This window comes from Pan troglodytes, chromosome 16, assembly GCF_028858775.2.
Source record: "Pan troglodytes isolate AG18354 chromosome 16, NHGRI_mPanTro3-v2.0_pri, whole genome shotgun sequence".
In the NCBI taxonomy this organism is placed as follows: domain Eukaryota; kingdom Metazoa; phylum Chordata; class Mammalia; order Primates; family Hominidae; genus Pan; species Pan troglodytes.
This window is the reverse complement of record NC_072414.2, coordinates 32,949,473-32,964,793: the sequence shown is the minus strand read 5'-3', so window position 1 is coordinate 32,964,793 and position 15,321 is coordinate 32,949,473. Positions and strand designations below refer to the sequence as shown.

Genomic DNA, 15,321 nt, shown 5'->3' with positions numbered 1-15,321 from the left:
TGAGATGGGGAGCAATTGCAAGAATTTGAACAGAGGAGTAACATGATCTGGTTTGAGTTTTAAATGCATCCTTCTAGCTTCTGTTTTAGAGTGGGAGAAAAAAATGAAATGCTACAAGGAGACATAAACAGGAAGATCAGTTAGGAGTATCAGAGGTTAAGTGGCAATATCACCCAGGCAGCAGAGTCTGAAGTTCAGGAGAAAGATTGGGGTTAAAGCTGTATTTTCTTTTTCTTTTTCTTTCTTTATTTATTTTTTGAGACAGAGTCTTGCTCTGTCATTCAGGCTGGAGTGCAGTGGCTTGATCTCGGCTCACTTCAACCTCCACCTCTCAGGTTCAAGTGATTCTCCCACCTCAGCCTCCCGAGTAGCTGGGACTACAGGCGGGCACCACCATTCCCAGTTAATTTTTATATTTTTAGTAGAGATGGGGTTTTACCACGTTGGCCAGGCTGGTCTCAAAACTCCTGACCTCAGGTGATCTGCCTGCCTCCGCCTCCCAAAGTGCTGGGATTACAGGCGTGAGCCACCACTCCTGGCCTTAAAGCTGTATTTTCAAATCATCAGGTTGTAGATGATATTTAAGAGGCTGTATGAGGTCACCTGGGAAGGTCTAGCACAATTTCATTTTAGTAAAGTATGTTTCTCTTCTTCTCAGCTTGCCTATCTCAGGTTTAGTCTATGATTTCTTAAGGAATAGTTTCTCTGGTTGTTCATTTAAATGGTTAAAAAAAAAAAAAAAAACTAAGCAGATTTAAAGAGAGATCTGCACCTTGCTTCCAAGGTTCACATAGTTTGCCCTGTAGGAGTAAAGAGCGTCCTGCCAGCCACAAAGAAGCAAAGTAGGCCTAGGCCTCTGATCCATAAGTAGAGGAATAAGAGTAGGAATTCTTTTTTCATCCTAAAGGCCAGAAAGGGGCTCTAGGCTGGGCATGGTGGCTCATGCCTGTAATCCCTGCAGTTTGGGAGGCCGATGTGGGTGGATTGCTTGAGGGCAGATGTTTGAAACCAGCCTGGGCAACATAGCAAGACCCCATCTGTACAAAAAAGTTTTTAAAATTAGTCAGGCATGGTGGCACATGCCGGTGATCCCAGATACTCGGGAGGCTGAGGTGGGAGGTTTGCTTGGGCCCAGAAGGTCAAGACTGCAGTGAGCTATGATTGTGCCGCTGCACTCCAACATGGGCAACACAGAGAGCTCCTGCCTCAAGAAAAAAAGAGAAAGGCTCTGAATACTCTGATTTCTGAATTCTGAAGTAATTTACATTTTAATTTTGGGGGAAGGGCTTGGGGATTCACTTGTAAATCAGAAGCTCCTGGAATAGTTCTTAGAAAAATGAGACAGCAAGATTGAAATTAATTCCGAGGATATACTGTGTGTGTGTTGCTAGAGAAACAGTAGGGTTAGTTGCTTGTCTGGCATTTTTCCTTTGCCCTGAGATTTATTTAGCTTTGGGATTTCCCCAGAACCATTTATGGACAAGGAAGAGATTAATCAACCTAAAAATGTCAGGAAAAACCTAATGTCTTATGATTGAGAATGCATATGTAAAAATGTATTTATAAATAGTGGGACTCTATCTGGCCTACTCGGTTAGTAAAAACATGGTTTTAGCAAATGATGTATGGCAGCTGCCTTTTACTGTGTCATTGTATATGCTTCCTGAAGTAGGGTTGTCTTTGCATTTGACTCTGTTTAGTAAGGGGTTGTTATAAGCTGCACTGTTTGTGTTTCTGTGTCAGACCTGTTTTAAATGCTTATGTGTAGTGAGAATGAAGAGCTTTTCTCCCTTTGCAGAGATTTAAGAAGTCCTGTCTCACAGGACAGCTTTTAGCCCTCTGCAGAGGCCGAACCTCCGCTTATTCTCTTGGGAGAAAAAGCTCCACCCTCCAAGTGTTAGTCCAACTTTTCCCACTTGTTCTTCTAGAAATTTTCCTGTTTCAGCAGGGCACGGTGGCTCACGCCTGTAATCCCAGCACTTTGGGAAGCCCAGGCTGGCGGATCACGAGGTCAGGAGATCGAGACCATCCTGGCTAACACAGTGAAACCCCGTCTCTCTAAAAATGCAAAAAATGAGCCGGGCATGGTGGCGGGCGCCTGTAGTCCCTCCCAGCTACTTGGGAGGCTGAGGCAGGAGAATGGCGTGAACCCGGGAGGCGGAGCTTGCAGTGAGCCAAGATCTTGCCACTGCACTCCAGCCTGGGCGACAGAGCAAGACTCCATCTCAAAAAAAAAAAGAAAGAAATTTTCCTGTTTTAAATCTCATTCTCTCATCCCCTGAAACTCCTTCTCACTGACCTATACAGCCAGGCCCCTCTACCGCATGTTGACTCTCACCTCTCTTCCCTTGTGCCTGCCCTGCTTGGTGTTTACAGTGTCATGAAGGCATTGACTATTATTTCTCCTTAGTCATTGCTGGGCCACGCTTTGTGGATTGACTTGCCTTAATCTTTCCTAGTTAAATCAGTTGTTCTAATCCTTTAATTGTTACTTGTTTTTTTCTGGAATGTCTCACTGAGCTCCATAAACCCAACTGCCAAATATAGGCATCATCCCTGTCCCACTGTGGTGCATTGTCTCCCTCACCACTCCCTCCAGTTCACATCACGGTTAATTCAGTGTTAGATTAGATGGTAACCATACATCTGTCTTGGTTTTTAGTTCTCTCACTCTTGTCCTTAACCTATTAGTTTGTACGTATTTCATATTTTCCGCTGCACAAGTATTTTTCTAAACAATCCTTTTTTTTCTGTTTTCCTCCCAAATTCCCCACCTCTTAGAATCCATTTAAAGGATAAATATCTTCCATATTTGGAGATTTTTGAAGTTAAGATTGTAAACCCATCTCCTTAGGCTTTAATCTTACTGTTCATGAGCTCAAAAGAACACAAGTTGAATCAGGTTTGGTTGCCACTGGGTCTTCTAGGAAAAAATGTGAATGTTAAGACAGTACTTACGAAACAATTCATAATATGGCTCTCCCTCCACCCACCTCCACCACCCACACCCCCACATTATGAATTCATGCTGAACCATAGCCTCAAGCTTAGACGGCTCAAGATACTGTCTTTTGGGTGTGACATCAGCCCTCAAATTCCACATTTGTGGTCATTTTAAATACATTGGGCATCATGGGACAACATGAACCAGAAAAAAAGATGAAAAAAGTACACTGGGCAAGTAATGTTATCCTCTAGTCCAACTGAAGGTCTTCACTTTTGTTAGCTCTGTTCTCCCTGAAAGTTCAAACTTGGTCTTCTGGAAGTTCGTATGTCCTCTTTGAAACCAAAATGTCGTGTGGTCAGGTTTGTTAAGTTCCTCTAGAGGCAACAAGCATTGTGCACTTCTAAATCTTAGGTTTGCAGGACACTAGATTAACAGTAAGCATTCACGGTGACTGTCTTTCGCCAGCAGTTTACATTGTTCTTCCCAAGGATTCTAACCTGCGCTAAAAATGGAGGGAAACCATTTTGGCCAGGTGCAGTGGCTCATACCTGTAATTCCAACACTTTGGGAAGCTGAGATGGTAGGATTGCTTGAGCCCAGGAGTTTGGGGCTGCAGTGAGCCAAGATCATGCCACTGTACTTCAGCCTGGATGACAGAGCAAGACCCTGTCTCAGAAAAGAAAAAGAGAGACAGAGAGAAACAGTTTCAAGAAAGATGACTCACTCTTTCAAATAGTACACATGAAATAATTGACACCATAGAAGTTAGTGATTAAGTGGGGACTTGGACCAAGGTAGGTAGGCAACGCCAAGTTTTGTTACTACTGTAGGTTGTGGAGGGAGACTGTTAGGTCACTCCCCACCCCAGCCCCTTGCTGTGATCTCAGACCAGTCTCTTCCTTGCTTGTAAGATGGAGGATAGACATAGGATTTTTTTTTTTTAGAATTCAGTGAGATATATATGCATACTAGTCCTGGGCTCATAAGTACCCAACAAATTTTAGCCATTATTATTTCTAATAGGAATCCAGGGGGAATAGGGATAAGAAAAGAAAAGGAGACATTATTATAGGCAAGAGAAAACAGGGAGAGATTCCTAGAAGCTTGAACTAAACCTGAAAGGCCCAATAAAGAAGAGTTTTGGGATTCTAGTTCAGAGAAACAGCTTGAGCAAAAAGAGGTGTACACAAATGTATTATAAGCCAGGACCACTGAAGAGACCCATCTGACTAAAGGGAAAGGGCGTATTTGTGTTAGGAAAGAATAGAAAATAAAGTTGGCTCTCTATAGCAGGGCCTGATTATTTAGGAGAGTTTGGACATAGTGGCAGGCACCTGTGATCCCAGCTACTCAGGAGGCTGAGGCAGGTGTGTAACTGGCAGAGAGCTGGAGTGGCCCACAGTGGTAGCCAAGGTAGACTGAAGAGGAAAGAGACAGATCTAAGAGTCCTGCTGATGTAACAGAGTGCTAATCCAGATGTAGGTTGTGAGGGCCTGGTCTAGAATGGTAACAGTGGGACTGTTACAGTAGAAAGGACAGGTTCATTTTTGAAGCAGTGGCTGGATTTGGTGACTTTTGATTGGATATAAAGGACAACACATGAGATATGAGGGCCATTTTGAACTGGTCCGCCATGTTGGATGGTATCCTCAAGGGTTGAAGACTGAGGAGTTTGTTTTAGGATCACTCACTTAGTGGTGATATATTTTGTTGTTAATTTGTTTGTTGCTCAGCAAACTAGAAGTCACTTCCAGAGAACCCTTTAAACATTCCATCTTGGGAATTCATGGGCTAGTAAATGACTGTTGATGAGAGCCTGAGAATTCTAGGGAAAGCCATGCCTGTTTCCAACATAGCCCCAGTGTTTTGTTTTGTTTTGTGACAGAGTTTCTCTCTTGTCGCCCAGGCTGGAGTGCAATGGCATGATCTCAGCTCACTGTACTCTCCGCCTCCTGGGTTCAAGCAATTCTCCTGCCTCAGCCTCCTGAGTAGCTGGGATCACAGGTGCCTGCCACCACACCTGGCTAATTTTTTTTTTTTTTTTTTTTTTTTTTGAGACGGAGGCTCACTGTGCCGCCCAGGCTGGAGTGCAGTGGCGCAGTGTCGGCTCACTGCAACCTCTGCCTCCCAGGTTCAAACAATTCCCCTGCCTTAGCCTCCCAGATAGCTGGGATTGCAGGCACGCACTGCCACGCCCAGCTAATTTTTGTATTTTTAGTAGAGATGGGGTTTCACCATGTTAGCCAGGCTGGTCTCAAACTCCTGACCTCAAGTAATCCACCCGCCTTGGCCTCCCAAAGTGATGGGATTACAGGCGTGAGCCACCAAGCCTGGTTAGTTTTTGTATTTTTAGCAGAGATGGGGTTTCACCATGTTAGCCAGGCTGGTCTCTAACTCCTGACCTCAGGTGATCTACCTACCTCAGCTTCCCAAAGTGCTGGGATTACAGGTGTGAGCCACCACAGCTGATCTGTTTTGTTTTTGAGACAGGGTATTGCTCTGTCACCCAGGCTGGAGTGCAGTGGTACAATCTCAGCTTACCGCAACCTCTGCCTCCCAGGCTCAAGCAATCCTCCCACCTCAGCCTTGTGAATAGTTGGGAGCAGTGGTGCTTAGTTAAGCAATGTGATCTTGGATAAATTGTCTAGCTCATTTGTGCCTCATTCTCCTAAACTACAAAATATGTGAGTCTTAACAGTATTTAAATAATGACGATTATGGGATTTTTTTTCTCAGCACGAATAACAGTGATAATTCTGGGATTTAAATGAGTTAATGCACTTAGAACAATGCACTATAAGTGTTAACCGTTAATGTTATTCATGTACTAAACACTACGTTTTAACTATTAATATTATTGCCACTCTTTTTAAGTGAAAACAAAAAAATAAAACAGGAGCATGTATCTTTTGCTCAGGGCATGTGAAGGAACGGCTTTGTATCTTCTAAGATGTATCTTACTTAGCTCAATATCATAGAAACGAATCAGACCCTACTGACGCCAAACTCGCAAACAGACAATTGGCTGGGTTGCTCTCAGAATTTCTGGTCCTTCCCTAAGAGTGCTTCAGTTTTTGCTATATTCTATGCAGGTGATTTTCTATGATAGCGACTGGAACCCCACTGTGGACCAGCAGGCCATGGACAGGGCCCACCGCTTAGGGCAGACAAAGCAGGTTACTGTGTACCGGCTCATCTGTAAAGGCACCATTGAAGAACGCATTCTGCAAAGAGCCAAGGAGAAGAGTGAGGTAAGCACAAGGGAAAGAAATTCCTACACTGGTGGAGCAAACAGAAAGTCCAACCACATTGACTGCATTGAGACTATTTAAAACTCTCTTGCCTTTCATTGGTCCTGACTAAACTACAATTTCTTCTGAACAGAAAATAAAATCAGGTCCCATGCAATAGCAATTTTGACTTCCCTGGCCATGCCTCATTCCCTTTCCCCTAGAATGGTTTCCATAGCCTGGATCCAGCTGTTGTTCATGTGGAGACTGACACCAGTAATGGCTTCTCGCATTCAGTGGAAGAAGGATGGACATTTTTTAGTTCCTATCCTAGTACTCTCAACTTATCTGCCTCTGAATTGTATGCTAAATTAGTTATTTTTTGTTTTTTTCATCCTGATTCAGTAGCCTTAGATTTTCTAGTTAGCAGTTCCAAGCAGAGAAGTTATCATTTTCCTTCTGTCGGACAAATAATCTGGATGAGCCAATCAGATGAACTGAAATGAAAAGGGAGAAAAGAAGAAATAGGAAACCAGAGGCCTCCCCTGAGGAGTGGGTTGAGAACGATGTGTATCTTTTTCTGGATATTTGCCATAAGGGAATGGATGCCTGGAGGTGACATTTTGATCTGCTTTGGTGTAGATTCAGCGGATGGTGATTTCAGGTGGGAACTTCAAACCAGATACCTTGAAACCCAAAGAGGTGGTTAGTCTTCTTCTAGACGACGAAGAGTTGGAGAAGAAACGTATGTACTCTAAACCTCTATACACTCCCCTCACGTATCTGAGAATGGAAGAGGTACTTGGCTGTGTGCCAAGGGTAGGCAAAGCCAAAGGCTGTATTTAGGGAAAGTATTTTTGTGCTCATATTTTATATAAAAACCCAAACAAGAATGTGTTTGTAGGCCAGGCATGGTGGCTCACGCCTCTAATCCCAGCACTTCGGGAGGCCAAAGTGGGCAGATCACCTGAGGTCAGGAGTTTGAGTTTGAGACCAGCCTGGCCAACATTGTGAAACCCCACCTCTACTAAAAATACAAAAAATTAGTTGGGCATGGTAGCGGGCACCTGTAATTCCAGCACTTTGGGAAGCCAAAGCAGAAGAATTGCTTGAACCCAGGAGGTGGAGATTGCAGTGAGCCGAGATCGTGCCATTGCACTCCAGCCTGGGCAATAAGAGTGAAACTCCGTCTTTTAAAAACAAACAAACAAAAACAAAAAACGCAAGACGGCTCACACCTGTAATCCCAGCACTTTGGGAGGCCGAGGCAGGTGGATCAGGAGGTCAGGAGTTCCAAGACTAGCCTGGCCAACCTGGTGAAGCCCCGTCTCTACTAAAAATACAAATATTAGTCAGGCGTGGTGGTGGGCACGTGTAATCCCAGCTACTCGGGAGGCTAAGGCAGGAGAATCCCTTGAAGCTGGGAGGCAGAGGTTGCAGTGAGCCAAGATCGTGCCATTGCGCTCCAGCCTGGACAACAAGAGCAAGACTCCATCTCAAAAAAAAAAAAAAAAAAAAAAAAAAAAAGCATTGTGGAGTAGAAGGCAAAATTTGTGTGTATTTTAAAGGTAAATGTGGCTTCAAATAATGTAGCTTGCACAAGGAAGGCAGCTGACTCCTTAGCAGTAGTGAATTTGCTCTTCTGCCCAGAAAAATGTTTTTATGGAAAAGTTGGAGAAGCACGCAGCTGTAACCATACAAACCCTCCTCCCATGTGTTTTCTGGCTTTTGAGAGCATTGGGTTTCAGATTCATCCTGTGAGCCTCTGAAGCCTTCCACAGCATTAGAGCAGAAAATAAGTTCACATTTGCCAGCACCTTCTAAAACCTTTCAGAACTCTACAGCCATGCTCAATGTGTGCAAAGCAGAGATTAAAAGGCTGAAATGAAAAAGGGAAAAAGAATAACATGAGGAAAGGCCTATAATAATTTTTTTTTAGACAGAGTTTTGCTGTGTTGCCCAGACTGGAGTACAGTGTCACAATCCTGGCTCACCACAACCTCCACTTCCTGGGCTCAGGCAGTCCTCCTGACTCAGCCTCTGGGGTAGCTGGGACCCAGGCGCGTACCACTGTGCCTGGCTAATTTTTGTATTTTTATAGAGATGGGGTTTCACTATGTTGGCCCGGCTGGTCTCAAGCTCCTGGGCTTGAGCCATCAGCCTGCCCCAGCCTCCCAAAGTGCTGGGATTACAGACGTGAGTCACCACACCGAGCCAGCCCATAATGCTTAAATAGAGTGTGATTTAAACCCAAAGTTGAGAATCCAAGTTAGAAAACCACTGGTTATCTGCCTTAAACAGAAGTGATACTTGGAAAATAAACATCAGAGGATATGGCCACCTTAATTAAGAGAGTGAGGATTATGATTACCACAGGTACTTCATCAGGTCTTAATTTATTTTCTTGATAGTGAGGCTGCGGCAGGAAGAGAAACGGCAACAGGAGGAAACCAACCGAGTGAAAGAGCGCAAGCGGAAGCGGGAAAAGTATGCAGAGAAGGTATCTCCAGCCTGGAATGGTGGATAGGGGCTAATGGGGCCTGGGGTACTTACCAAAAAGGCTTTGGGGTACATGGCTTCTCATCTTGGTTACTGGTTGCTATCAAGCTCCAGCTGTGTATGATCAGCTACATTTCTGGGCTGACTCATGCTTTGCTCAGGAGAAATGTGGCCTTGGTAGATCTGTACTCTCCACACAAACTCACCCTTACGGTGGTCACAGTTTAATTATGGAAACCATTTGTCAGGGCTGTTACAAAGCGTGGAAGGCTAAAATGTGACTAAGATCGGCATTACTTATAAGGCTCCGTAGAATCTTAGAAGGGGCCTAAGAGGTCATGAGATCCAAAACCTACCATAATTCTGCTAGTGTACCAACTCAGTGTCATCTGTCACTAGAAAAATAAACCCCCGGTTTATTTCTAAATGTCTGTTCATCTCTTTTTCACACCAAGGATTTGAACTGTCTTAAAAATTTGTCTTAAAAACAGATATGTAGAAAATATATTGAAAGCATTGGCTCTCTTTGTGGGACTGCATTCAGTCAGCCTCAATAAGTGCTGGATGTGCCAGCGGCTGGTGAGGCTCTTCGGCCCATTAGGATCAGGGTTGGTGTGGCTCTGGTTCAGTGTGACTGCCCCAACTTTAAACTCTATTATTGTGGCAGATATTCATAAGCTTTTTTTTTTTTTCTCTTTTGAGCTGGGGTCCAATTTCTGGGCTCAAGCAATCCTCCCACCTCAGCCTCCTAAGTAGTTAGAATTACAGGCATGTGCCACAGTACTCGACTGAAATACACATAAACTCCTATTAAGCTATCCCTTCTTCCTTATGCAGTTTTTCTTCCTTAAAAATATGCTAATTGAGAAGTTTGTAAACTAAAGAATAAAAGTTCTGTTATCCTTTTCTTCCCAAATCCCGCTTTTCTTTTGGGGTGCATCCTCACACGTTTTCCATATTTATCTGTGTGTTCCCAGAAGAAAAAAGAAGATGAATTGGATGGGAAAAGGAGAAAAGAGGGTGTGAACCTGGTGATCCCATTTGTTCCCTCGGCTGATAACTCCAACCTCTCTGCTGATGGAGATGACTCCTTCATTAGCGTGGACTCAGCCATGCCAAGCCCTTTCAGTGAGGTGAGGCTCCTTTTAGATGCCTGCATCACAGCCGTAAGGAGTGTCCTGACCGTGTAGCAGGGACACACTGCTGGGCAGTCTTTGCTTCTCCTGGAGTTCTCCAGCCTTGTTGAAGTAGGTTGCACATGAGGTCTGTAAGGAGAAAAACAAATGAGGACAGGTTGGTTTCTCAGAAGCCAAAGCAGCCTCAACTGTGAAGCATGTTCCTAGCTGGGTGCAAGGCCATGGGCGGTGAGCACAGGGGGTCGTAATGATCTTAACCCTTCCTTTTCTAGATCTCCATCAGCAGTGAGCTGCACACTGGCTCCATTCCCCTGGACGAGAGCAGCAGTGACATGCTGGTCATTGTGGATGACCCAGCCTCCTCAGCCCCTCAGTCTCGAGCTACCAACTCTCCCGCATCCATAACAGGCTCCGTCTCAGATACTGTGAATGGTAATTGCTGCTGTCTTGTACAGCTTGGGCCTGGTCCACTGCCCAGCACTGGTTTGGTTGTGGGTAAGGTCCTGATTCCTTCTAGGATAATGGTATTTTTATTCTTTCAATAGCTTTGTCAAGTGAAATGAAGAAACGAGGTTTAGGGAAAGCAAAATAAGAACTTTATAAAGATTTAAAACTTTTCTGGTCATCCCCGACTTTCAGATTCACCATTATTTTTGCTGATTTTTAATTAATGTTAGCTTTTCTGGGCCTTTCCTCACTTTGCTTTGTGGGGTCTAGTGTTGCTGCCATTTCTTGGGGAGCTCTGGGTTCAAAACTCGAGGGTAAAATTTGACTCTCCAAGGCAAGAGCACATTAGAGTGTGCAGATGAGTCCCAGGTAGCAAGTCGCTTCCCTTTGTAATGGACAAATTTAAAGAGGAAACTCAGGAGTAATGTAACTGCTCTTCAGAATGAAAAGCAGCTTGAGGAGAGTTAGGATGTTTTCATTGTTTAGAATTCTTAGTATTCTGTGTGACTCAGTGGTCTAGCCATTATTAAGTGGAGACATAGACCTCCTCATGGGTCCTAAAACAAATGCCCTAAGAGCTCGCTTTCCCTGTCAGGAGAAGGTGATGTTAACATCTTGGAGATTGACTTTTTTTTTTTTCTTTCCCTTTTGGCCCATTTGTTCCCACAGGAATTTCCATTCAGGAAATGCCAGCTGCAGGACGTGGTCACTCAGCCCGAAGCCGAGGCCGCCCCAAAGGTTCAGGAAGCACAGCCAAAGGAGCAGGGAAGGGCCGGAGCCGAAAGTCCACGGCAGGCAGTGCTGCTGCAATGGCAGGAGCCAAAGCCGGGGCTGCAGCGGCCTCTGCAGCTGCCTATGCCGCATACGGGTACAACGTGTCTAAAGGTACAGAAGCCCAGGGTGGCTGCAGACTTTGTTCTGGTCAGAGACAGTCTAGAAATTCTGTCAGTCAGGTAGAACATGTAGGAAACCCTGAAGCCGGGAGCTTTCTTCCTAGAGCCCCAATTGGGGTTCTTCTTCTTTGTAATAAGCACTGTTGACTCACCCCTTGCCCTCCTGACGGTACAGGGATGTCTGTGGATTGGAAGTAGTTGTAAAAAGGGAGAACTGAATTGTGAACTGTACTACTTTAAATATTCTGAATTTTTCTTGCTTTGGGGATTTGTTTTCTTCCTAGGCTTTTATTTCTGAGATCCACATTTTAGTAATCCAAATTAGCATAGTTAACATTCATTCAGCTGTGTGATTTATCACCTAGATATGAGGCACCTGCTGCATGCATAGGCGTATACCACATGGGCCGGGCACAGTGGCTCACACCTGTAATCCCAACACTTTGGGAGACTGAGGCAGGCAGATCACTTGAGGCCAGGAGTTCGAGACCAGCCTGGCCAACATGACGAAACCCTGTCTCTACCAAAAAACACAAAAAATTAGATGGGCGTGGTGGCGCACGCCTGTAGTCCCAGCTACTTGGGAGGCTGAGGCACGAGAATTGACTGAACCCTGGAGGTGGAGGTTTCAGTGCACCGAGATCAGGTCACTGCACTCCAGCATGGGTGACAGAGCAAGACTCTCTCAAAAACTAAAAAACGTAAAAAGGAGTATTCCACATGGACCTTGCTCCTGAGTGTATAATAGCAATGAGAAGGGGAAGCCATGCCTGCAGTACGCTTAACAGCAATCCACGGCAAAATACAGGGGAATGAAAAGAAGGCAGCCACGGCAGTTGTAGGTCAGGAGGAGAGGGAACCATGGACCTGCTGATAAGTTGCCTGTCTGTATTCAAAAGGGAGGAGAAGAATGAGGAAGGATTTGGACTGGTGACAGAGAGCTGGCAGTGGCCAAGGTATACTGGGGGTCACTGAGCAGCTTAGGTTCCACTGAAGAGGAGCAGTAGGAGTCAAGGTTGGAAACACATGGCGAGGCCTGCTGGGCAGGAGCTTAGCAGATGTGTGACAAGGGGCTGCAGACAGTTTGAGGAAAAAAGTGGCTGTTGTGACCGTGATATGTGAAGGATGATTGTAGCTATAAAGTACAGGACATTTGAGTGTGGTGAGAAAGAGCCACTTACAGACCTTTCTTCCCATTCAATACGTGGGCTTAGTATTAGCTCATAGTTGTAGCAAGTAAAGGCATACTAGTATAGAAAGTGCTTGGAGCGTAGTAATTGCTCAGTAATTGTTTACTTGCCTTTTCTCTTACTGCAGGAATCTCAGCTTTCATTTATTGGTTCTTCCAGGAAATATGAAGTATGATAGAGGAACTATGAAGTATAATAGCCTCGCCCAGTGTTTCTTAGCCCTTTGCCAACTTACCACATCCTTGGAAAACAACAGTCATGCCAGTAGTCCAGGCTGCCGTGGCAGGGTCTCACCCATGGCTGGGGCATTGCATATACTCATCAGGGTCTCTCCTCAGAACCTGCACTGAGCAGAGGGCAGAAAGGGTGAGGGAGATAGAGGGTGTAGAGCAGCACAAGAAAAACCAACAGTGCTTGGCAACTGGAAATGGAAATCAAGGGAAAGGAGTGGTTCAGAGAGTACCTGTGGTTCCACTGTGGATGAGGAGAGAGACATGTCTGCCCATCAAGCACTTAGAATTCTTTTTTGGAAAGTAAAACCAGTACATATGAAGCAATTGAAGTATCAGTGTGTTATCACATGTAAGTGGATTTGGCTTATGTAGGAAAAAGGGAAGTTCACTGTTGCCCAGGGAGTCATCACTGAAGATGGGGGATTTGAGCTGTGCCCTTGAAGTGACACAGGCCTTGGAGAGCAGGGGTGGCCATTGCCAGCGCAAGGAGAACTGTATGAATATAGACACAGGATAGAGAGTGGGCAGCCTTGTACCCTCTGGCCCGACTTACTGGAGAGTAGCAGGAGCATGAAATTGAAAAGGAAACATCTTATCAAACTTGATGTCCCAAGAAAAAAGAAAGGAAAAACCTGTTTGTGCCTAGTAAGTTACAGCTCTCATCCTGTAACTTTGGTGTCTCAGATTGTAAAATGTGTGCTCTATCTAGAGTGTCAAGATGAACATTTTACCATCTGTAGGTGAAGTAGTATAGAGAAGGTTGGATAGGTATCATTTTCTCTTAAAAATCTATCCCTCTTACTGAAAAGACAGTTGACAGGAAGAGCAAGCAAACATGCCAAGAAGTTGTTAGCAAGAGTGGCAGGGAGGAATTGCCCACCACTTCTCCTCCAGCTCAGAGTCTGGTAACCAAGGCCACAGGCTCCAAGGAAGCTCACGCGGGACTGGTGCTTACGTTCTTGTCTCTCTCCGTCCCTACAGGAATCTCCGCCAGCAGTCCTCTGCAGACATCTCTTGTTCGGCCTGCTGGCCTTGCTGACTTTGGACCTTCAAGCGCCTCTTCTCCTTTGAGTTCCCCTTTGAGCAAGGGAAATAATGTTCCTGGGAATCCCAAGAACCTCCACATGACCAGCAGCCTAGCCCCAGACTCTCTGGTCCGGAAACAGGGCAAAGGCACCAACCCCTCTGGAGGACGGTAACCATCTGGGCCCTCCGACTTCCTTCAACCAAACCAGGGCTAGAGTCCTGACCTGCCAGTGGTCTTTGGATGGCTTGCCCCGTGCAGCATCTTGCATCCTGAGTCAGAAGTGGAAATGTCCAGCAGGGGAAGGACAGGCAGGTGGATGGTGTGAGCACTTTTATCATCTGTGTCTCATCAGGAGCATCTGGGGTGCCTGTAGGAGGAAGGCACAGGGCAGGGATCAGCCCCACTGCATCTCAAGTGAACTGCATAGCCAAGTCTTAAACCTCTCACGGGGCAAGCCTGACACAGACCCCCTTTAGATGCTCAGGCATACTGTTTCCATCCCCATTCCACTCTTCGGCTCTGACACGTCCCTTGCAAAGTCTCCGCAGGTGCTGTGAAGAGCCTTCCATGGTAGAGATTTCTCTTAAGATTGTGATTTCTCATAGGGCTAGTAAGGGAGATTGTATACCTGTTGTCCACAGTCTTCAGGCAGCTCCCCAGGTCTCTGAACCCTAGAGTGTCATCATTGAAGAGAGCAGTGACTGCGAGAGATGGTGGAGGCTGCTAAGCATGGCAGAGGCTAGAGGAAGTCTATCCACAGGCAGTTGTGTTCCCAGCAATTCCTCCCGTCCTGCATGGTTCACACCAAGAGAACCTTCAGATCCTACCAGCAACCGTAGCACCTTCCACCCAGGGGACTCCCAGAAGCCAGTAAAGAGACCAGGAGCCACCTCAATCAGCAGGACAGCCTCACTGCTCCTCTTGCAGAGTCCCCTTTGCCCATCCTGAATGCACAGTCTCCCTGCTCATGCCCTTCAGTCCCCTGCTTGGCTGTATGCACTGTCTATATTGCACTGAGAGAGGAAGGGACAGCAGGAGTGAGGTGAAGAGGGCGGAGAGAGGGGGCAGGCTCGGCACCGGCCCTCCCAGCCCGGCCAGCCCGAGCTTGCTGCCCTCCAGTAGAGACAGAGGGGCAGTGTTTGCATGGGAGGTGTTTCTGCCTGCCCCTGCCTGATGTCCCTGGTGGAGCAGGTACCTCCGGGCGGGCAAGCCTCTGATTTGCACACCTGAAAATCGCGGAATTGAGTTTCGATAGATTGATTTTTAAAACTTTTTTGGAGTAGGGGGTATAGGGGAATCATTTAATTTAAATCATTAAGATTCCCCTGCTCAAACCCAGACTCCTGTGTACAGATGCTATTTAGAGGGAATCAGAAAAATGCCAAGCCTTTTCTCTTTGAATGTGCTGTCTATTTTTATAACAACTTGTACATATGTATAAAGAGAGACACATCTTCCTTTTACTAACTGGATAAAAAAATCTTAAATAAAATGGAGTGAGATAATTTTATGTAAATTGAGGTGTCTGTGGTCTTTGCAGCTGCCCCTCCTTGGAGGCAAACTAGAGCCCTTGGTGGATGTGGCAGGATACAGGGAAAGCAGAGCCCGCGCCTGTGATCAGAGGACAGGGGTTGGTGGGACAAGGAGTGGACTGTGGGTGTTTCCTTAGTAGCAGAATTGATTGGGCTTATGAATTTGCCTCTGGCCATCAGAAAGGAA

At 45.7% G+C, this 15,321-nt stretch overlaps 1 protein-coding gene across 4 annotated transcripts in view; it reads left to right on the top strand.

Annotated features, from left to right (window-relative positions):
* The window catches only part of INO80 (INO80 complex ATPase subunit), a 137,070-nt gene extending 121,952 nt beyond the window's left edge, over window positions 1–15,118 (top strand). For 3 of the 4 annotated variants that reach the window (XM_510320.6, XM_016927958.4, XM_016927956.4), the window contains 7 exons: window positions 6,040–6,198; window positions 6,820–6,922; window positions 8,589–8,677; window positions 9,654–9,809; window positions 10,085–10,244; window positions 10,929–11,144; window positions 13,557–15,118. In XM_510320.6, the coding sequence (XP_510320.2) occupies window positions 6,040–6,198; window positions 6,820–6,922; window positions 8,589–8,677; window positions 9,654–9,809; window positions 10,085–10,244; window positions 10,929–11,144; window positions 13,557–13,774 (1,101 nt within the window). In that variant the 3' untranslated portion in view covers window positions 13,775–15,118. The remainder of the gene's footprint in view (window positions 1–6,039; window positions 6,199–6,819; window positions 6,923–8,588; window positions 8,678–9,653; window positions 9,810–10,084; window positions 10,245–10,928; window positions 11,145–13,556) is intronic. The other variant, XM_054667384.2, reaches the window with a different exon arrangement.
* Window positions 15,119–15,321: the final 203 nt, after the last annotated feature.